Source organism: Protomyctophum parallelum, assembly GCF_964188405.1.
Source record: "Protomyctophum parallelum genome assembly, chromosome: 12".
NCBI lineage: Eukaryota > Metazoa > Chordata > Actinopteri > Myctophiformes > Myctophidae > Protomyctophum > Protomyctophum parallelum.
This window is the reverse complement of record NC_139712.1, coordinates 37,188,766-37,211,265: the sequence shown is the minus strand read 5'-3', so window position 1 is coordinate 37,211,265 and position 22,500 is coordinate 37,188,766. Positions and strand designations below refer to the sequence as shown.

General features: G+C 43.1%; 2 protein-coding genes across 3 annotated transcripts in view; one reads left to right on the top strand and one right to left on the bottom strand.

Moving 5' to 3' along the window:
• dlec1 (DLEC1 cilia and flagella associated protein) overlaps positions 1 to 14,126 on the top strand; it is a gene marked incomplete at both ends in the record, with an annotated part of 52,836 nt that extends 38,710 nt beyond the window's left edge. Inside the window, 18 exons of the mRNA XM_083777775.1 lie at positions 1,735 to 1,865; positions 3,040 to 3,190; positions 4,035 to 4,151; positions 4,606 to 4,724; positions 5,288 to 5,488; positions 5,632 to 5,699; positions 5,794 to 5,945; positions 6,869 to 6,984; positions 7,494 to 7,564; positions 7,920 to 8,152; positions 8,737 to 8,895; positions 9,183 to 9,305; positions 9,967 to 10,061; positions 10,241 to 10,328; positions 10,874 to 11,083; positions 11,576 to 11,734; positions 12,370 to 12,520; positions 14,038 to 14,126. Of these exons, the coding sequence (XP_083633901.1) occupies positions 1,735 to 1,865; positions 3,040 to 3,190; positions 4,035 to 4,151; positions 4,606 to 4,724; positions 5,288 to 5,488; positions 5,632 to 5,699; positions 5,794 to 5,945; positions 6,869 to 6,984; positions 7,494 to 7,564; positions 7,920 to 8,152; positions 8,737 to 8,895; positions 9,183 to 9,305; positions 9,967 to 10,061; positions 10,241 to 10,328; positions 10,874 to 11,083; positions 11,576 to 11,734; positions 12,370 to 12,520; positions 14,038 to 14,126 (2,433 nt within the window). The remainder of the gene's footprint in view (positions 1 to 1,734; positions 1,866 to 3,039; positions 3,191 to 4,034; positions 4,152 to 4,605; positions 4,725 to 5,287; positions 5,489 to 5,631; positions 5,700 to 5,793; positions 5,946 to 6,868; positions 6,985 to 7,493; positions 7,565 to 7,919; positions 8,153 to 8,736; positions 8,896 to 9,182; positions 9,306 to 9,966; positions 10,062 to 10,240; positions 10,329 to 10,873; positions 11,084 to 11,575; positions 11,735 to 12,369; positions 12,521 to 14,037) is intronic.
• A 904-nt stretch (positions 14,127 to 15,030) lies between these two features.
• Positions 15,031 to 22,500, bottom strand: part of acaa1 (acetyl-CoA acyltransferase 1) — a 7,954-nt gene continuing 484 nt past the window's right edge. Inside the window, exons 2-13 of one of the 2 annotated variants that reach the window (XR_014570046.1) lie at positions 21,823 to 21,916; positions 21,151 to 21,208; positions 20,948 to 21,027; positions 20,154 to 20,196; positions 19,895 to 19,993; positions 18,599 to 18,679; positions 18,278 to 18,468; positions 17,152 to 17,331; positions 17,000 to 17,055; positions 16,657 to 16,802; positions 15,313 to 16,159; positions 15,034 to 15,237 (exon numbers count right to left, since the gene is read on the bottom strand). Coding sequence is in view for 1 of the 2 variants with exons in the window: in XM_083778187.1 (XP_083634313.1) it covers positions 16,084 to 16,159; positions 16,657 to 16,802; positions 17,000 to 17,055; positions 17,152 to 17,331; positions 18,278 to 18,468; positions 18,599 to 18,679; positions 19,895 to 19,993; positions 20,154 to 20,196; positions 20,948 to 21,027; positions 21,151 to 21,208; positions 21,823 to 21,916 (1,104 nt within the window). In the remaining variant the exon portion in view is untranslated. Of the gene's footprint in view, positions 16,160 to 16,656; positions 16,803 to 16,999; positions 17,056 to 17,151; positions 17,332 to 18,277; positions 18,469 to 18,598; positions 18,680 to 19,894; positions 19,994 to 20,153; positions 20,197 to 20,947; positions 21,028 to 21,150; positions 21,209 to 21,822; positions 21,917 to 22,500 lie in introns of both variants that reach the window. The other variant, XM_083778187.1, reaches the window with a different exon arrangement.

The window sequence follows — 22,500 nt, the reverse complement described above, 5'->3', positions numbered from 1 at the left end:
AGCTAAGCAGGGTCGGGCCTGGTTAGTACTTGGATGGGAGACCGCCTGGGAATACCAGGTGCTGTAAGCTTTTTCCTTTACCACACTAAATGAGAAACTGCCATTTTTGGCCATGATACAATATTACTAGATTGTGTGCAGCACTAACTTGGGTACTGCTGACAAATGCCACTTCTAACCTTTAGCAGGCCAGCCCAACTAGAATAAACACCACAGCAGGGCATTGTAATTCTCCCTTCCTTGTGTGCGCTCGCAGGGCCGCTGTCGGCTATAAAAGACCGACGGGCCCAACTTCTGTTGCTTACGGCCATACCACCCTGAACACGCCCGATCTCGTCCGATCTCGGAAGCTAAGCAGGGTCGGGCTTGGTTAGTACTTGGATGGGAGACCGCCTGGGAATACCAGGTGCTGTAAGCATTTTTAAATGAGAATCTGCCATTTATGAATGGCCATTGTACAATATTACTAGATAATTTACTGATCAAGTTCTATTTTTTAGCAGTAAGACGCATTTGCCCCTTTTCCACCGGGGTTGAACCGGTTCAGTTCTTTTAGGTTTTTAGTTCTTGAGCAAGAGCTCCAAAAGTGGAACGTTAATTATGAATTGAGTGGGCATAACTATATTAAATTGTTGATAGGATCAATATAAGTAAATTAATATATGATAACCATTCCACAATCCACAGGAGTAGCTTTTTCGTATTTATCACACATATTGTTGTTTTTACCTGACGTTTTCACATGATATAGTTAAAAATGTAATTAATAGTTAGCACCATGAAACCTCCCCAGTTGGCTCATAGACCAAACAAAAAAGAACTGAATCGGTTCAATCCCGGTAGAAAAGAGGCCATTTTGAGCTAGATCGTCTATTTCTGGTGAAGAGATTTGGTGTAGAAAGAAACTAGAAAGGAAAAGCCAAGCAAAATACTAATTATTTTAAATAACTAAATTAAAATAAAGCAAATAAAACATGACACAACAGAAGTAAATAACACACAGACATTTTGAGGGGCACGTAGAACCGCTGGTTGGCTTAATAGTGGAGAGATTTATAGATTTTGGGGAATAATTAATACATTAGAAGCTTTTAATCCATGTCACCATGGGCCACATACTGTTAACTGTACAAAACAAAAACAAAAAGAACAAATTGTACAAAATACAAACTTTCAAAAGGGCACATTGCTGTCCAGAGGGCAAAATGTAAGGGCAGGTGCTCTAGCACCACCTAATGTCTATCTGTGTACGTCCCTGCCGTAAGTGCCAGGGTTTACACAGCTGAAATAGATTTAACAGTAATTCTGCACTCTGTCTGTTCTGTTGCTAAACTCACTCAGATCTGTTGGCCTGATGTTGACGTTGTTGTCTAATGCACTTTTAACCCAACGACAGTCGACAGCACTGTCGACAGTACACATGCAGTGTCTCAGAACCCACGCAGACTGAGTTGTCTTTGCACCTGTTGGATCAGATCAGACGCATTGTGAACTTGTAGATCTGCTATTTTCAAAACAAGCTTTTTTACATTTTACACATTTGAAAACATGTGAAATGAGACATTCTGCATAATGAGTACTTTTACTTTTGGTACTTTTAAGTACACTTTGATGGCAAATTTTGAATTCCGGACTTCTTGTAAATACTAGTTTGAGTAAATTTTCCACCACTGCCGTTCACCATCTAGTTTTACAGTATTGCATGTGTCTACTGTGCTCTGTGTTGTTACCTAGATGTCCGTGGAGCCATGTGGAGGTGTGCTGCCCCCTATGGGCGGCTGCAGTGTAGACATCCTCTTCAGGCCACATTCCTGTCAGCACTTTGACTCAGTGCTGGAGCTGTCAGTGGACAAAGGAGCTGGATGGTGAGGAGGACACAGCACTGAGGGTCATCGCCATGCTGGCTTGTGGAGGACATTTTTGTGAAGTGTATTTTTTTGCCCTGGACGTGCAAATTGAGCGGACAATATTACTAGTTATTAGTCCTAAATGACCATAACAGATCCGTAACTCTGAGAGTGTACAAAGAGAGTTAACCCATTTTGGGCGGGAACCCCTTTTGGTGTTTCAAGCATTCTGTTATACTTTAGCTATTGGTAAATAGCAGATCTACAAGCTCATATGAACGTAAAAATGCGGCACAAATCTTTGAATGTATATATTCAAAGCGAACATATATAGCGAACGTTTGTTTTATTTCGACGTCAGGCCTAAATGTGTTAAACACTCGTAGAGTTACGGGCGTCCTTGCAAATAAAACCTTTGAGAACCACTACTAGTGGACTCCTAGTGGACTCCATAGTGTCATAGTAAATCAGTGTCATACATATTCTGGAGAAAACCTGAAGAGATTTTAAATAAAAGTTAAAAGCTTTCCGTTTCAGCCAGATACATACGTATACTGTGGGCTTAACCCTCTTCAATAAATGCATACCTCCCCTTTGATTCGGCCACATAATTCGATTTAATTCTAACTCCTCCATTGAGATGTGTTGTCATGCAGGGCCGGATTAACACCTCTGAGGCCCCTGGGCACTGATGCTCGAAGGCCCTTCACCCGCGCGAAACATTTTTGCTGTTTCTTTGGAGCCGTTTTGGAGCGGTTTTATGCCGTTATATTGGCCTATTTCCGGTCGCCTACCCCCCCCCCCCCCAGAGTGACAGCCAATCTAGCGCATTGTTGCTGCTTTACACACACAATTTGCACTTTTCAGCTGCCCTTCTCACCAACAAATGCAACAATAAAACACTAATCTTTTTAGACACCATTTATTTCATTCGGATTAGCAGGGACATTTTCTGTGGAAAAAAAAGGGGGCCCCCTGGTGCCCAAGGGTCCCTGGGCACGTGCCCAAAGTGCCCATATTGTAGATCCGGCCCTGTTGTCATGCCATGCATACACGCACACACACTCACATGTCATACTACAATAGTCAACGTAATGTGATATAAAATGAGTATTAATTCAATGGAATACACTTCGGCTTGAGGGAAGAACCGTTAACCTAATCTATTTCATGATGTGTTCGTTCCGTGTAGTGCCTTGTCGGTGCAGGCAGATGTCCAACGTCCCCAGGTGTGCCTGTTGAGCTGCGAGCTGGTCTTCTCTGAGCTCTACGTGGGGGTTCCTGTCCAGGGAGTCGTAACCCTGTTCAACCAGACCATGCTCCCTGCACCCTTCACCTGGACGGTATGGTGCTCATGCTTACACACTGCCTTCTCTGCCAGCTCAGTGGCCTTGAGGTTAGAGTGTCTGCTCTGAGACTGAGAGGTCAAGGGTTTGATTCCCTGGCTGGGTCATACCAAAGACTATAAAAATGTATCCTCGGGTACCACAGGTGTTTTATTTTCTTTAGGATTCAAAGTTTTATTGCTTTTTCACGAACAGTTAAGAGTAAGACAACAATTGAAAAAAAACCTAGACAAGAAAAATACACTACCAAACCTTTACAGAAAAGATAATACAATACAGACAATACAATACAATAAAATACAGTACAGTACAATAAAATAAAAAAGGGAAAGAAAGAGAAATGCCATTGAATCTGGGTGACATTAATTTACACTGTATCACAGGTGCTTTATTATAAAACAAAAACAAGCCTGGGCAAACAAGGAGTGGCAGAGTGGGAATGAACCTTGTATTTCGCTAACCAATAAACAGTGCAGAGTTGCGTCACTCCAATTTGGTGACATCAGTGATCTCTGCTGCGTTCTCTCGGGGAGGGGTGCGGGGGCAGGCGCACAGATAGCTGAACCAATAGGATCCACCGGCTAGCGGCTATTTTCGCGGGCAAATTTGAATGTGCCCCTCTAGACCAGAAATCACATTAGCTCGGGCAGGCTAATAAAATGTGACCCTGCTTGGTATTCAGCATAAGGGTCGGATTGGGGTAAGTGCCTGCTACAAACTAGCGTCATGTCTGTCCAGGGGTTGCATCAGAACAAACACAATTGGCCCGTGTTCGGGGGAGGGACGCCATGCAGGCAGGGTCAAAACTAAGTATTCCCTGTCTTGTGTTTTTCTGCACCAGTCTCATCTCCAGGGTAAGCAGGCCTCTCAGTGTACAGCTAGCTTCCTGCCATCCTCTGGTACTCTGGGGCCTAATGCCAGCATGGACATCACTGTTACCTTCGCTGCTCACACACATGTAAGTCTGGTACGCTGGCCTAATGCCAGCATGGACAATACTCACCCCCTCACACAATGGGTGCACAATGAACAGCATGTGCTGTAGCTAGCTACAGTGCTATACATATCATGTAGACTAGTTCTAGTTAGCAACGTTTATAGCTCGAGACCCAAATGAGACTCAAACTTTGATTAGATTTTTTCATATTATTTATTTTTGAAAAATGTTGGAATTGTTTTTAATTGATGAAGTTTTTTAACCTTTTGAAATGTAAGAAACAGAAAAAATAAGCTATTTACCCATACAAATTGGTCTGTGACCTGCTGTACACGGTGTACTGTGTAATGCACATTATAGGTTTGGTTCCATCACAGTATCTGGGATTCTTTGGCGATACTTACAGTATGGGATGACTTTTTTTTACCACTACTATCTTGTTGTCCATGTTCCTCCTTTTGCTCTCGAACTGCAGTTGGAACTGACAGAGGTGGCAGCTGTGTGTGAGGTGCAGGGCATGGATGCTCCCATTGTCCTGGGCTTCTACTCCAAAGCCAAGAGGCTCAGTGTGTCCTACTCACTGTCCAGCGTCCGGTGAGTTTATCTTCTGCACCTTGAGCAATAACATTTTGGTCTTGAGCCAAATACTTTATCCACTGTCCTCCGAGTGTAGTACTACTAGTAACCTCAAACACAAAGTGTTTTTTGAATGGGCAGTCATATTTTGACAGCAACAACTGCCTGTCATAATTTCACCCCCTCTCTATCTACCGTAAGTATTGGATAGTATTAGGATGTTGATATTAATTTTGTATTCATCCCAAAATCACACCTTAGAAAGGATGAGTGCTTAGGGTGTTTTATATTCATAATCAAAATCAACAAAGAGTAAAAAGTACGGTACAATGTTTACCTCTGAGATTGAACAAATTAAATACCCAAGTGAAGTAAAAGTAATTAAAGTACCTCAAAATTGTACTTAAGTACAGTACTACAGTACAGTACAGTAAATGTTCTGTTCTTATAAGTTACTTTCCACCACTGCACACAAATAAACCTTCATACCTATTGGCTGAGTTATTGAGGCTTGAGCAAGCACTGAGCTACCACTTGAACTGAATCATTCTCACCTTCATTGCTGTTCTTTCTCTTTTTAGCTCTGCCTCTGCCACAGAGGCTCAAGACTCCTCATCATCGGTGCTGGACTTTGGGGACGATGTCAGCTTGAAGAAAGCCGTCACCAAGCAGATGATGATAACCAACCACACTGCAATCACTGCTCCTTTCACGATAGAGGCAGAATATTTCACTGGGCACGCTCCCTCAAACTCACAATCAAAGGAGCAGCACCAGAAAAGGTAGTCCTTATACTTCTTTGAGCTGAAGTCTCGAAGACACTACTAGTGTTTCTACACTACTACACTATTGTTGCTAATCTTTGGTGTGATGATGACTGAACTGCTATTTAAAGGTAACTGACTGCACTTTAATGATCACACAGATCCACATACAGTAAGAATCCACTTCACTCTGTCCAAGCAAGGAAAATAGAAGAGAGAGCATACGAAGGTATGGAATAGTTTTTCAAATGTTTTCAAATGAATTCCTGTTGCAGCAAACTTGATCGTTTCTGATGTTTTTGGCTGTGATGATCCGTTGGCAGACTTTGTGAGCAGCCTGCTGGCTCATGGAAAAGGTGCAGCATTCTACGTCCAGCCACACAATGGGATGCTGGGACCATTTGAGAGCCAGACTGTAGACATTACTGCCTACTCTGACATGTGGGGTGAATACAGAGATCATCTCATATGCATGGTATGCTGATCTGTAGAGGAATGTAGCGACTTATGGAAAACATGTTACTATTGGCTGAAACAGTGGTTCTCAACCTTTTTAGGCTGTGACCCCCAAAAATACAATATTCACCCTGATGAGCACTTGGAATTGTAGGAGTTGATGCACTACATTTAGTTTGAGTTGGTTCCACAGATAAAAAGTGTGAAAATATGCCTTGTCTTTTTTCCTTCTTTCTTAGGTAATATTTGGGGGATGCTAGCTCCTCCTATAATATGTCCAGCTTTGAGGGTGCATGTAAACACTATGTTTGTCACACAAACAACACAAACATTAAATGCCATTGATAATGAATTGCCAGTTTTACGTCATTGTCCACTCCCAACACAAACATTAAATGCCATTGATGATGAAATGGCCAGTTTTGAGTGTTTGTCCCAAGTTCCCATCACAAACAGTGAATGCCATTGACAATGAATGGCCAGTTTTGAGTGTTTGTGTAAATGCAAACATTGAAGACAAAAATTCTAATTGGCCGGAATGAGATGATAAGAGCGCCTCTCAATTCACATGGGTCTGATTCTTGTTGATTCGATTGTTTGTTGATTTGTTTTGACGCAATGACAAAAGTAATTAAATTGTCATTGAAATGTGCAGATACCCTGTATACCCTGTATACTGTATATGTTGGTTTGTTTACGGTTGAGTGAGAAAACTATGTTGCACATTAAGCTAATGCTTTAAGGACCCCCCTCTGGGTTCCGACCCACAGGAAAACCACTGGCCTAAAAGTAGGCTATAAAGATTCACATCATGCACAGTAAAAATGGCTTAAACGTGTGTAAAACAAGGCCCACATGGAAGTGTCCATTTGGGAGTTGGATGAACACTGACATTGTGTGAATCGGTCCATATGAGTCCTTATTAGTGTTTTCCGGCCTCAGGTGGGAGACCTGGAGCCCAGGTTCATCTCTGTGCAGATGACCGTGAGGGGCTGTCCACTCTACTTCCAGATGATCGGTCCACAGCCGGACAACCAGAACCAGGGACCGACAGCACAGTGCGTTCCATAATCATATTAGAGCAGTGGTTTTCAACCCTTTTCATATCAAGGCCCATTATTTATTCAGCATTTGAGCCATGGACCACCATTTGATCAGATTTAGCCTCTCAAACCAAAAACGTAGAACATTTTGTTAAGATTGTGTCCACAATTCCATGCTGTATTGATGTCTGTACAATGGGAGCGATAACAGACAAACATTGAACAAAATAACTATTCTTCTGCATTCTTGTAAATTAGTTTGACAATTATTTAACTCTTGAGAGTGTAAAATTAAACCAAATGGACCCATAAATGAGTTAAATATCTAATATCCAAACTCTCTACCTTTTAGCTGGGGTCCCCACTTGGAACTTGGAACCCTCTCAAGGACCACTGGTGGTCCCCGGACCACTGGTTGAAAACCACTGTATTAGAGAAGAAACTGCTCCAAATATAGGAGCAATGTCAGGTGGCAATTTCTTAGATTTTGGCCTGTTTCATATCAACTGTTTTTATTTCATTAGGTTCGGGACTCTTGTATCTGGAGGAGACACAGTGTCTCGTTCTCTTCGCATCAAGAATCCCAGCCCGTATGGTGAGTACCACGGATAAATAAATACACCCTAAAAGAAACTAGTTCAAGTACTCAGTCAATTCTGAATTCGCCTTGCACAGCTGTAGTCTAACTGTTAGACTACAGCTGTGCAAGGCAAATTCAGAATTGACAGAATGACTAAATTGGGAGGAGAGGGTGGGAATAAGATACTTTCACATCAAAGGTTTGCAGGTGTAAAGAAGTGGGTGAAATTTGTTTTGTGCAAGCTCCATCATTTGTTGTTTTCAGGAAGAAAAGATGTAATGAAATATCCTCTCAGCTGATCAGATCTATCCAAATTATTGTGCTACAGTATGTGTCAAAAGGTAGGCTTCTCCCCTTTGATGTCTTCCAGATATTCGTGTGGACTGGGAGACTTATAACATAGATCCAAATGACAGGAAACTGTTGGATGTTGTCGTGGCGTACGGAGAAGCCTTTTCCCTCAAGGACGCAGATGGCAACGAAGTAGTTGGCGGGATGTCGGCAATTTTAGATGACGATATTCCACCGATGTGCCCTATGTGGGACGGGAGCCACAGCTTTGCTGCCTCGGAGGAAACGACCTTGTCCCTCCAAACAGAGAGTGTGAGTTTACTGAACAGTTTGAAATGTTTCCATTTTTGTTGAGCTCTTTTCTTTATCCCCCGCCCCCTCTTTCTGCCCTTCATTGTACCTTTTTATTTACTTTCAAATGTACACTTTCTGAGAGGGAGTTGGGTGGGAGGGTTTGTTTGTCTTGTGTGTTTGTATTTGCCAAAAACTATAATTAGTTTATCATCGTCTATCCTATTCTGTAAGCTGACAATATTTCAATAAGAAATATGTTCAGAAGGGGATCTCTGATAACAAATCCAAGAAAAAGGCCCCACACACTGTCTGGAACTTGCAAAAAGATGTTTGTCCTGATCCTGATGAAGGTCTAACTTAATAAAGAGCATCCTTTTTGCAAGTTCCGGACAATGTGTGGGAACTTTTTCTTTGATTTGTTTATCAGAGATCCTCTTCTGAACATTTGCCGTCCCTGTCAGTCACCAAACTTTGAGGTGTACATCAGCCTTCTAAAAAATTAAGATTGTGTTAAAATATGAAAGGTACCACAAGAAAAACAATACCCTGACAAAGCATACAGTACCTATATGGAACTCTGCATCCCTCTGTCTGTTACACAGGACATGGAAGGGGAAGAATGTGTGGCAGAGGAGGAGGAGGAAGAAGAAGATGAAAGGCTTCGTCTGTGGCATCAAAACAAAAAGCTAATTTCTGTCTATGTCAGACCTCACAGGGGTAACATCTCAGACTACCCCTACTGCATCACTCCACAGCAAATAGTATGTGTCACAACATTCTGCAGTGAGCCTCAACGTCCACTTATAGATTGATTTATTTATTTTATTGAATACATAATAATATATTATTATTATTATTATTATTATTTATTATTAGTCAGAAATGTAAACGGCACAAGTTACAGCCAGACATTAAGGCTAAAACGATAAGACGAAAAACATCCCGGGGACTAGTATCCATTGTGGCCCTATAAATGGTCCTATAGAATAATATCTGACTCTACGTCTTCCTACGATAACATACTATACTGAACTCTCTGTAACTGCAGGTGATTCCAAAGAATGGCAGCAGCACTATCCATGTGTCCTTCACCCCCTTGACCTTATCGGGTCCGGTCTGTGAGTCCAGGTGTGTGGGCTTGGCTCTGGGCTTCATGAGCCTGGACTCCAAGGTAACGATGATTGTAAACCTATATTAGAAAAGCAAAACACTATGCATGTGTGTAGTGCCCCAGACAAGACCCGGCTACAATAACTCAACTGCTCTATTGGCACGGTAGGTTGTTGATTTGTTTTTCCTAGTAGAAGACTGGGGTTTGAGCTCGGGTCTAAATTACTACATTATGGCGTAGTCGGCAGGACATGGAGGAGGTTCTCGCGTGAGGGACATGAAAGACGTAGTGCCTCAGACAAGACTCGGCTACAACAACTCTGCTTGTCAGGCTCAGGCGACCAGGTCGCGACAATAACGACCTGGTCGAAACCGAGACCAGAAAACAACTGGTCGCGACCATTTAACCACTAGCTGCGACGACTATAATGGGTCGGGACCAGGTCGAGGAAAATAACGATAACTGGTCGCGACCAATAAGAAACTAGTCGAGACCAGGTCGTTGGTCGCTACCAGATCTCGCCCTTCCTGGGCTCAGCTCTATTAGAACGGTACTATTAGAATGGTAGGTTGTGCGTCATTTTGCTGAGTGGGAGACTGGGGTTCAATCCCGGCTTGGGATCACTACACTACACGCATAGTTTATAATATATTAGCCTCATACAAGGTGCTTAATTTTATGAAAGGGTTTTGTTAATGTGGTTGTGGTGTGTGTGTCATAGATGGCTGCCTGTATCCCAGGCAGAGTTCAGAGGGCTCAGGGTCTGAATTTGGAGCCTGTCAGAATGGATCTGCGAGCAACCGTTAAACCGGCACTGTAAGGAAAATACCACTCTCACTCACTGTTGCTTTTGACATTTTAATTGCGAAATAGTGCATCCAGTTTTAATATCAACGGAGGCACGGAAAATGGAGCTCAAGGGTGGCCTGAGTGAGTTACATGTTTTTTCTTCTCTCTCTCTCTCTCTCTCTCTCTCTCTCTCTCTCCCCCCGCAGGCTGTCGGTGCAGATGGAGGATGACGGGGGGGTGCTGGAGTTTTGTGCGTCAGCCAGTGATTTACTGAAGGGAGAGTCACTCAGCGAGGTGGGTGGGTCTGGGTCGGGGAGCTCTGCTGCACTTCATACACATAACTTGTTGATGCTCACATATTTCACATGTGGCAATAAAAGGCCCTAATGAACCGTAAGCGTTCTGAGCGATTGGCTTGTTGATAGTGGTCAGCTCACTGGTTGTCTGGGCCAGGGTTATTATTATAGTTAACTAAGTCCATACGTTTTATACATAAGTCTAGTATTTTGGGTGGACATAAAATCGGATATTCCAATACTGTGCCTGCGGTTTTAAGCCTTGTTGTCAAAAATGGTAAAGAAAAGAAGACAAAAATTTAATAAATTAGCTGATCTTCAACGTGTTGTGAGCTTGTAGATCTGCTGTTTCTGAGCTTTTTGAATCTTGACCCTTATTTTTTTAAATAACGGTAAAATGAATGAACATTATTTACTAATCTAAACTAACAAACCCTACTAAAAAACTAAACTAAACTGAAATTGAAAACTAAAAGTTGGCACGAATAAAGAAATTCAAACAAATAAAAAATGCAACAACATTGAACTGGGCTCCACACACAGATGTCGGTGGAGGAGTTTGACGTCACCCAGACATTCCAGCTGAGAAACGCCACAGAGATGCCCCTGCACTTCACGCTAGAGACCCAGCCTCCATTCTCTGTGTGCCCCAGAGTACCCCAGACCCAGCATAGGACCAAGACCAGACGTTCCAGCAACCCCACGACCAGCGAGGGCCAAACGCTGCTCCTCCAGCCCCAGCACAACATGCAGGTCTGTTGAGATAGCAGCCATTGATATCACGGATAGTTTGTTTGTTTGTGTGGGTACAGCTGCTTACTAAGTACACTACACAACATATAAGCCATTCGTCTAAGTCAGGAGTCTTCAACAGGGGGTCCGGGACCCCTGGGGGGGGGGGGGGGGGGGGGGGGTCCTCAGAGTTACTACAGGGAGGCTACCAAATCTTTGTGATGGGTTTTGTTTTTCCTTTTTTTACATTAACCACTTAAACCCTAGCACCCCTATTCTGAGGAGAATCTTAGGTTTGTAAAATAGGTTTGTAGAGGGAAACAAGAGCAGACAAAGTACAAACAAGTCTATGAAAACAGTAAAAAAGTTAAATCTTGCAAGTGCAACACAATATACGTATATAGTGGGGGCCCCTGCTTCATCTGCTTGGGGGGTCCTTGGGTTGAAAAACGTCAGAAGAAGAAGACCCCTGGTCCCACTGTTGTCCTAATTGAACACTGTTGTGATTGACAGGTGAAGGTGGCCTTCCACTGCTCTCTGTCCCTCCTGGACCATGATGCAAAACCGAATGGCGATGGAGTTACGCAAACAGCGACGCCCAGCGTCGGTGGGCCGAGGAAGCTGACGTTCCGACGGAATCTGCTGCTGCATTATAGCAAAAATAGTCTTCAGGTCAGTCTTTTCCAGGTGTTTTATGTAAGGAGTGCTACAGGGGCAGAAGGTTTGTGTGTGTAATACATATATTAGCTATATATGAGCTTGTAGAGCTACTTTTTGTTTTTAATCTTGAAAATGTGTGCAAATTTGAATGTATATATTTAAAGAGAACATTTTAAACTTGCATCTTTGCTTCTGGGGGACCCTGGAACAAAATATTTTGAGATGGAGGTACCCAAACACAATTTTGGGTGTAGCGGGGCGGACTTTGGTGGCTTTTGGTGACTAGTTTCAGAATTGAGTGTGGTGTGGTGTGGTGAGGTGAGGTATGGGTATAAGGATTTCAAAAAGTAAACAGACCACTAGGGGGCGTTCCCAACGCGTTTGCACAGACTCAAATATTGGATACATATAGATATGGTTGAAAACCATAATAATTGATAAAAGAGATTAAACATTTTAATCTTTAGGAACAACCAGAAAGGCTTTCAAGACGGCGTCCACGGTGGCTAAAATGAGCTAAAATGCCTATAAACTGGGATTTAATATGTAAAAAATCTGAAAACCGTTTTAGAAGACATTTATAGAATTGTATAGGTTTTAATGGGCTAAAATAAATGTAATGTACTGCATCTCTTGTGTCTGTGCAGACAGTGCCTCTCTGTGCCCACCTGTATCTGACTACCCACTGGCTGTCCACTGACAGCATTGACTTTGGCACCTGCTATGTGGGGCAGACACGGACAATAGAAGTTCATCTCTACAGCGATGGGACGGCTACCTTCTGGAGAACAGTAATAGGTACTTATGGAGGTCATACTCATACTATATGTTTGTGTATGTTCTTCAACACCCATTGCTTTCAGTAGAACTTGTCTCTGGGATTTCTTTGCAGTTCTGAACAAAGGTTATCTAATGTAGTGGTGTACAATAGCCAAGCTGCAAAATGCCAAACTTTGACATCAATTTAGCCTAAGATTTAGACTCTTGTAGATGTATTTTATCGATTCTGACATTTTCAATCTACGAAAAACCATGGGGTGAGTGCCCTTAGACTCTTGTAGATTGAACATGTCAGAATTTATCAAATATATCTAAGAGAGTCTAAATCTTAGGCTAGCATCAATTTACATTCTAAGGGAATGGACCCGGTACAGGGAGGGTGAATTGGCATGAACTAGCTTTCATAAGTAAATATCTTATCTTTCTATTGTGTATAATTCACAAGTTGTAATCGATAATCTAATGAAGGGTCAATAATTGACCTCTGACAGTACGTGACAACCAATCTCATTCTCAGATTAAGTTAGAGATCTAGTGTCCTAAGATTTCTGTTGTGGTTTGATGACAGTGTATTGAGTGACTCAATACACCCCCCCTCCCCCCGAGGACGTATAGGGCCTTAGTCCTACTCCTCCCAGCCAACAGGACGTATAGGGCCTTAGTCCTACTCCTCCCAGCCAACACTCTCCACTCACAGGTGGTTACCCCCCCCCCGTATAGGGCCTTAGTCCTACTCCTCCCACGCAACACTCTCCACTCACAGGTGGTTACCCCCCCCCCCCCCCCCCCCCCCCGTATAGGGCCTTAGTCCTACTCCTCCCAGCCAACACTCTCCACTCACAGGTGGTTACCCCCCCCCCGTATAGGGCCTTAGTCCTACTCCTCCCAGCCCAACACTCTCCACTCACAGGTGGTTACCCCACCCCCCCCCCCCCCCCCCCCCGTATAGGCCTTAGTCCTACTCCTCCCAGCCAACACTCCCCACTGACAGGTGGTTACCCCCCCCCCCCGTATAGGGCCTTAGTCCTACTCCTCCCAGCCAACACTCTCCACTGACAGGTGGTTACCCCCCCCCCCCCCCCGTATAGGGCCTTAGTCCTACTCCTCCCAGCCAACACTCTCCACTGACAGGTGGTTACCCTTCCCCCCCGTATAGGGCCTTAGTCCTACTCCTCCCAGCCAACACTCTCCACTGACAGGTGGTTACCCCCCCCCCCCCGTATAGGGCCTTAGTCCTACTCCTCCCAGCCAACACTCTCCACTGACAGGTGGTTACCCCCCCCCCCCCGTATAGGGCCTTAGTCCTACTCCTCCCAGCCAACACTCTCCACTGACAGGTGGTTACCCCCCCCCCCCCCCCTCCCCCCCCCCCCCCCGTATAGGGCCTTAGTCCTACTCCTCCCAGCCAACACTCTCCACTGACAGGTAGTTACGATGTTGATAGATTAAGATGTTGATATTCATTTTGTATTCGTTCCTTTTTGACTGGGGGGGTTATTCTTTGTTATCAGATGAGGAACTTGGTGTGTTCACAGTGACCCCAGACTCTGGGGTCCTGAGGACTCTGGAGGCTCCAGCCAACAGCTGCAGACAGCCTCTGCAAATCAGCTTCAAAGCCAGGTAGTACACCTCAGCCTTTTACTGACACATCTAGGGTTTGACTTGTAAAACCGAGCTGAGCCATTTTCTTAACCAATTTATGCTGCATTCACATGAAATCAGGCAAGCGGTAGACCACAGGTTTTGCCGTTTGCCGTCTGTGACCGACTAGTCACTACCCAGGGCAAGGAAGGACACAACATAGGGAAGCTTCCTTAAGTAGACTGGTTTATTCCTCCATGTGCAAGGAATAACACAACCTATGACATTTTACACAGGAGAGGCGATAGCTCTCCACTGTCCGGACAGACAGTGTTTGTGGAGATGACTGATTTATCCTCCTGTGCCTTGATCAAGTCCATGCACAACAGGTGCGCAGCCACACCCAGCTCTGAGTCCAGTTTTAGTTTGACTCAGGCCAGGTGTGACTGCTTATATTAACTCAGTCATCCGACTCATCCTCCATCTCACACCGTCTACCTGATTCCAGCATAAGCCCTACAGCCTACATTATAGGGCCTACACTGCAGTATACATCTTCAAAAATAGACAATTGAATTTACAAGCTCACAGTGCATCATGACACATTCTGAGCCTGTATTTCTATTATATATTTTTTATTATAATAACATAAATGGATGTTTTGAAACAATTTGACAAATGTTAACACATTTTGAAAAGTTATTATTAAACATGAATAATATCAAACATAATCAGTCTAGCTTGGATATCTACGGTGCTTTACAGTGAGGCGAGGGACTTCAGGGCCACGGTGAATATCCAGGGAGTGCTGGTGGAGCTGCCTCTCACACTGCAGGTCAAGGGGAGAGGCTCTTTCGACGAAGTATTCAAGGCCAGTCTGGTTTCAATGTAACACAACTGACCCTGCTGGTCACTTTGAACAGAGTTCAATGAACACCCCCCCCCCCCCCCCCCCACCCTTTTTTCCCCCCCTCACTGTATATGTTTATTTTCCCTTTTTACCTCCTTTATGATGGCTATATAGAAGTGTATTTGTACGTCTCAATGTTTTGATGAATTGAACAAGGTGGACCCTCTCGAAAACAAGTGTAATGCTTTATTGGGTCATCCACTCGCAGTTAACAGTCTTTGTATTGAGTTGTGCTGGAAATGTACTGTAATTCTGCAAACTGTTAATTATGTATTAACAGTTTGCAGAATTACAGTACATTTTCAATCAATCAAAAAACCTGTAGTTGTACCAGTTCAACACCCCTGAATGATTTCCAACTAGAAGGGAATGAAGAGGTGGATGACAATAAATATACCGGACGGTACTTGTTGTATGGTGCAAAATGCATTCCTTCTGTTTGCTGTTGGTTCTGTTTTTCCACTCAGAGGGGTCGATTAAACACTGAAAATGTGAATGAGGAATTGACATCATGGATCTATTGCCCATGCAGCTCAAATGCTACCTTAATTTGTCTACTTTCAGCCATTTTATTAAGTATAAATGGGTTATTATACAATGCTGCAGTGTGAAGAATGAGCAGAAACCATTACTGTTTTTCAGTTTGGACTTAATTCTGACAGTCTGATTCATAGCTCTACATTTAACTCATTGCAGACGGAGATCAAAACAGTGATATACGATACGATATGCTCACTTCTAGTTGAAAACAAAAACTAACATCTCAGGCTGGTCCATGTTCAAAAGATATCGACTAAACGACGTAACATACGTATATTATATGTACACAATGCATGATTTGTATATTGAAATATCAAAGTGAATATGCCATGTGAAATTCAAGGCACTTAAGATTACTCACATTTGAGTAGCTACCAGTTACGCTACAGTAATTACAGTATTTACAGTATTAGCTTTAGTGGAATTAATTTATACAGATTATACACGGGTAGTAGAAATCAATGTTGCAAGGCACTGTAGTCACTAACGTGCAGTGGACTTGTGAAATGTCAAAATAGGAATTTCTCGTGATTAATTGCTTCCCTCCCTCTTATGGTCCGGGGTATTCGAAGACGGCGGCAGCTCCCATTCCAGTCCCAATGCACATGGACACCACGCCGTAGCCCCTACAGACAAACATTGACAAGCATTCAGAGCAGGAAGTCACAAGACATTCCATAGCATAATTGCAGTGGTGGAAAGTAACCCAAGTACTCAAGTACTGTAATTAAAGTACAATTTTGAGGTATTTGTGCTTTACGAGAGTATTTCCAATTTTCAATAGTTCTACTCCATTACATCTCAGAGGGCAGAGGCACTACAATTATTTGACAGGTTTATAGTTCTAGTTACAAAACATACCTTAACCACTTCAGCCCTATAATTGATAGGGCTGCTATTTGAAAATAGCAGGACTACAAGCTTACAATGTGTAGCTTGTAGATCGGCTATTTTCAAACTTGTACTGTACTTGTTTGTACAGTATACTATACGTTTTGAAAACTTCTGAAATGGGACATTTCGTATTTATACACTGTAGTATTGATGATTTTATTTAAGTAAAAAGGGAGTACTTATTTGCATGCATGTGTTTGCTCATAGCTTGGTGGTGGTGAGGGCTAACCTTTTGCCCCTGCGTTTGAGCTCGTTGAGCAGGGTGACCACCTGACGAGCACCGGTGCAGCCCAGAGGATGACCCAGAGCAATGGCTCCTCCGTTTGGGTTCACCTTCTCCTCTGGAATCCCCAGTTTCTCCACACAGTACACAGCCTGATGAGATATAATACCAATGACGCGCACATTCTTGGTTCTGGATATTAATATTGTATAAGCCTTTAATTTACCAGAACATGCAACAGAGTAGGACTAAAGGTAGAAAATCCATCATTATCAAATGCAAAGTATAATCTGAGGTTTTAAAGGAATTAAGACTTTTTTGAAGCTTGCTTTGTCCCTGTGGGTCTTACCTGGCTGGCAAAGGCCTCATTGATTTCAAACACATCGATATCCGCTACAGTCAGCCCTGCAGGGAGAAATGACCTTTCTTAAAACAATGTTACACAAAACACACAGGTCAAAAGGATGACAAAGGATGCACACGCACACATGTATGACATACCAGCTTGTTCCAACGCTGCAGGGATAGCATAGGCTGGTCCAATGCCCATGACATCGGGCGGGACCCCGACCACTGCGCTGGCCCTCAGGACCCCCAGAACGGGCAGTCCACAGGCCTCCACCGTAGACCTCCGACCCAGCAGCACCGCTGCTGCTCCGTCACTGACCTGGCTGGAGTTCCCTACAGTGTTCATTTTGACAGCAAATCTTTATTTAGTTTTAGTCAGTCGTTTGAATAAAAAAATCCGTAACATTTTTGTCATCTTTTGGTGTAGTTTAGTTGACTACGGTAGATTTTAGGATAACATTTGTTTTGCTAGGCCTTGAATCCGTCATAATGATTGATTTTGTAGACGGGCTAGCAAAAATAGATTGGCTATTAGTATTTTAGGAGTGCGACACCCGCACCCAACCAAGCATAAAATTACTTAGTTCCACTGGATCTCTTCTCCAGTAGTACCTCCAAAACATTGTAGTCTAGTTTTTATCAACTTGCAGAGCTGATCATTGATTGGATTTTCTAGTCTAGTCACGTGGTCTAGTGGCAAGGTTTTCATGATTGGCCTCTAAGAAAATGGGAGACTAGCCCTATATGATCAATGGGGAACTAAACCCGCTCTCCTCTCCCCCACTGCACCATGACTAGAGACTGCAAACGCGACCACAGAAAACCCCACTAAGGTTACAATATGCAAGAGAATGGAATGCACGCTGATATGACTAGTCATTTCTTGTTATTTGTTGACAACATTGTCAGTCAATAGATATCTCAGTAATCCTCAAACTTCATTTCAAGGAAGAGTTAGACCTGCATATCTTAGAAGGTGAATTGAAGGGCTGCAACCATCTATTATTTTCACAGCCAATTACTTCAATTAATCGGAAAATCGAGAAGGACATTTAAAATATATACAGTATATAATATATATTATTTATGTATCAACTTGAATTTTAAATAGACTAAATCAATTAGTCTGATAAGCACTAGTTTGTCATAGAATGGTGTCTAGCCTAAAAGAAAAACTTATTTTATTAAAATGTAGTCTTTGTTTTACAATCACGATTTAGTTCCATTAACTGTTTCACCTCTAGTGAACTGTACATTTTTTGAACACGTAGCACAGTACCTGCCGTAGTGGTGCCGTCGGGTTTGAAGGCCGGCCGGAGTTTAGCCAGGCCTGCTAAGGTCGTCCCAGGTCTGATCCCTTCATCCTGGGTTACAGTCACAACACACTCTTTATCCTCGGCGTCCACCAGCTTGGTGGTGACTGGAACAATCTCCTGATCGAACAGTCCCATTTGCTGTGCTCTGCTCGCCCTGTCAGGAGAAAACAATTGGAGTACAGCCAGGTAGTGTGGAGTCAGTATACGTGATCAAACTATGAAAGACTGTGGTGGTGTGTTGTTGAGGACCAATAATGCTGTAGAATCAAATGCTTTTTGATTACTTCTGATGAGAACTGAGAGCGAAGGCATCCTGCTTTTCCCTCGAGACCCCGAATCTCTCTGCCACGTTCTCCGAGGTGATGCTGCATGGAGAGAGAGACACACACACACGGTCGGTCTGCAGGCCAGTTCAGAACCACACAGACTAAATTGTGGTAAACCTACCGAGAGTTGCAAATGGCCAATTGATATTCATGGCATTCAGTCAAGTGTTTTTCTCTGTACTGAGGCATGTCTGATCACAGTGAAACTCTGCTGTGTGGAACAAATCCAAAGCCTGATTCATACTTCGCCACATGACGGTTGTGTCACACAGAAAATAGCAGACCTACAAGCTAACGTGTCGCATCCGTGATGCGTTGTGAGCTTGTAGGTCTGCTTTTTCTTTATGCTCGGGTGACACGGCCGTGTAATAAGCATAAAATTAGGCTTAAAGAGAACTGCTGGGACCAAGGGCATCAAGCTGTTTATTATTCTTGTGCTCTGCACTAATAAGCTGAAAAGAGCTCAACAGTATTAGCATTAAACACTCCGTGCACACATGGTCAGGAAATTGCAGTACCCAGATAAGCTTTTTATACAGCCAGTATCCTGCAATGGCTCGGTATAACTTCAAACAAGCTCAAATAAATGACACTAGTTACTTTAGAATTTTGGGGGTTGTAGGCTATAAATGTTAACCACTTAAACCCAATATACTGTACTTAGTTGACCGGTGTACCAATACCAATCTCTTTGCCAGAAATAGCAGATATACAAGCTAACAACATGTCAAATTGTGATGCATTGTGAGATTGTAGATCGGCTATTTTCTTGAATATTTACCCCCATAAGAGGAACACTAGGGTTCACGACACGTGGTTAAATAATGCTGCCTTGTGTGTATAATTCAAAGAAGGACTAGCCTGGGATCAAGTCCTTTTCCGGTTTGCTGATCCGGTCTAGGGCGGATATTACCAACTCTGGATATAACCCACAACAGAAACCAACAGTGCCGCCGCGCACCTCCAAAATGATTCCCCTCGTGTTTTTTATTTTATTTTTTATAATCTTTAGAGTTGTTCTGATACCAGTATCGGAAAAGCTGCTTTTTTATTTCAAGGACCCCAAATCCCAATAACTCTGAGAGTGAACAAATGGGAACAAATGTACATCCATTTGTACATTATAAGAGTTACAGACCTGTGAGGGGAAACGGTATGCAGCAACAACCGTATCGCATGGCTCTGTTTTAGAACGAAAACCAGGCCGTGTGGAAAGCCTGGCGATGCGAGGTTAACACAGGACAGAAGTCTCACCCCATTGGCATAATGCAGTCTCTGGCCTTTTCATAGTCCATCAGTCTGGAGCTCACATCGCCTGGGCTACCAATGGACTGCAATGACATGCTCTCCACACTGACACAACAGAGAAACACAGAAGGTTAATTCATTCACAACTGTCGCAGACAAGAGCTAATTTTTAAGCTAAGAATGTGTGATGTGATATGTCATACTACAGTGTATTACAGGAGCCTGTGCCGTCTAAAAATAAGTAGCAGACTCACTCACTACTTACCCACAGGCAAGGCCCATGTCAATTGACCCACTCCTAATGGCTCCTGTGGACACAACATAGACAGCAGAACAGTTGTTTGAATCAAGGGTGGACAATGGACACGCATACCTTAGTAGTACCACCAGTAAGACACCTTAAGGCGACGGGCGACCGAAGGGCTGACACACTGTACCGGAATAATGTCACTTAATTATGTCAGCACTGTCGAATTATAAGCGAGTTGTAGTGTGTGTAAAGGCATTTTTTGTGGGCTTGTTTTCATAGATAGTGTGTGTGTGTGTGTGGCGTGTCGCAATAATAGGCCAATGTGAAAAGGGCTTCTTCTTACACCTTGGATGGCATTTGGATGAGATTAGCAAAAATCCACCTGTTGGTGGCCAATGTGAAAAGGGTGGGATATATTCCTCAGCCTAGTAGGAAAGTCTGTGAAAGATTTAATGTAAATTGCATGCTGCGTTCATGATTTGAGGTTTTTTGTTCAAAACGGGCTAATCTAAGACAATATTAGCCAATTAGGATGGAAAATGAAATATTGGACAGATCCATCTTGAACACATGACTATAGAGATACTGTGTAACGTTTTGCTGGATCTTTGGACAGGATCTGAAGGAGTAATATCCATATCCTGGTGGTGCTATAACAGGCCGTTCTAGAAAATTTGGGGCAGTGGTTGGTTCATCATTGGCATCTAGGGAGTGTGCATGCAAAATTTGGAATTGACCGGATTAACGGTGCCGGATTAACGGTGCCGGTGTCGCAATAATACAATATTGGGCAGCAGAGGTTTATTTACCTGCTATGTTAAACAGTGCCTGCAAACCAGAGGAGCATTGTCTGTTGACAGTGTAGACAGGCACAGTCTCTGGAATTCCGCTGGAAGGAATATACAGTACAGCTGTCAAATACAGTATGCATTGACAAAATGCATTAAGGAATTTGCTTTAATTAATCTTTACTAGAGCATTACTTCAAATTTATAAACCATAGATTACAAACCTGAAGAACTGTGCCACTCTTGCCACCAGTGCACCTGCCCCTGGCTGAAGCACATTACCTGTAGGGAGTCATGTGATATAGAGCACCGAAGTCTGACGTCACTTTCAGTAGAGGGCGTCAGTCCCCAGGTTCATGTATTTTTTTAGTTGCATTGAAATCGCCATAGGAGGATTTTTAGATTGCTTCATATAAGAACTGTGTTTGAAAAATAAACATGTCATCCCGGCCGCTTCACTCATATGGATATGAAGAATCAACTGACTGAGAGAAAACGCTAATGTTACTGCTACTGAATTAGTTACATTTTCGCTAGAAGCAGTCTGTATATGAGTGACTGACTGTTGCAAACGATACAGAGACACCTCCCTGATAATAACGCTGAGACAGCTTGTTTATTTTTGGACCACAACGCTTATAGTAGACGATATTAAGATCACCCCATGTTATTCTCCATAGAGAAATTACTTCCGCGAACCAGGGGAATCGAAGGGATGAGCGAGTTACGTCAGGACTTCGGTGCTCTATTGAAGACCTTTTTAGGCTAATGACAAACCTGCCAAACTACTGCACCAGCCTAACAAAATAAATATATCTCTGACAACAACAAAGTATTTATTATTAAATACTATAAATGTAAAGACTAATAAAGGAATATCCAAAGCATGTTCTCACCCACACAGACGTCACCCAGCTTCTCAGGAGACAACCCCACATGTGAAAGGACGGCTGTCATCACTGCACTCAACAGCTCATCAGGGGTGGTTTCCTAGCAAGAAATAATGACATATATTATTATTATATGTCATTATGTTGTGTTACAATCAGTTCAGACAGTGGACTTGGCTTGCGTTTAGAGTGTCCGCCCCTGAGTTTGGGAGGTCAGGGTTCAATTCCCCCCAGCCTGGTCATATTACAGTCTCCTTAAAAATGGGACCCAATGTCTCTCTGCTTGGCACTCAGCATCAAGGGTTGGATTGGGGGTAAGTCACATACTAGCATCATGTCCAGGGGGTGTACTTGCACATCAAGCTGCCTTCATGCTACAGCATCAGGAGATATGCTACTCCTGCCATATGAGCAGAATACTTTGTATTCTGCTCAACTCCACACCAGATCAACAGTCTATCTTCTAATTAGTCTTGGACCAACCAAGACTGTACTACTTTGATCAATCTTGACTTTCGTACGCACGCACACACACACACACACACACACACACACACACACACACACACACACACACACATACATCGATCTTTATAGCAGTGGTACTTGTATTGAACTGTAAATGGTTTTTCTGCAAACTCAAGTATTCAATCAATCAATTCAATCAACATGAATCCAACACTG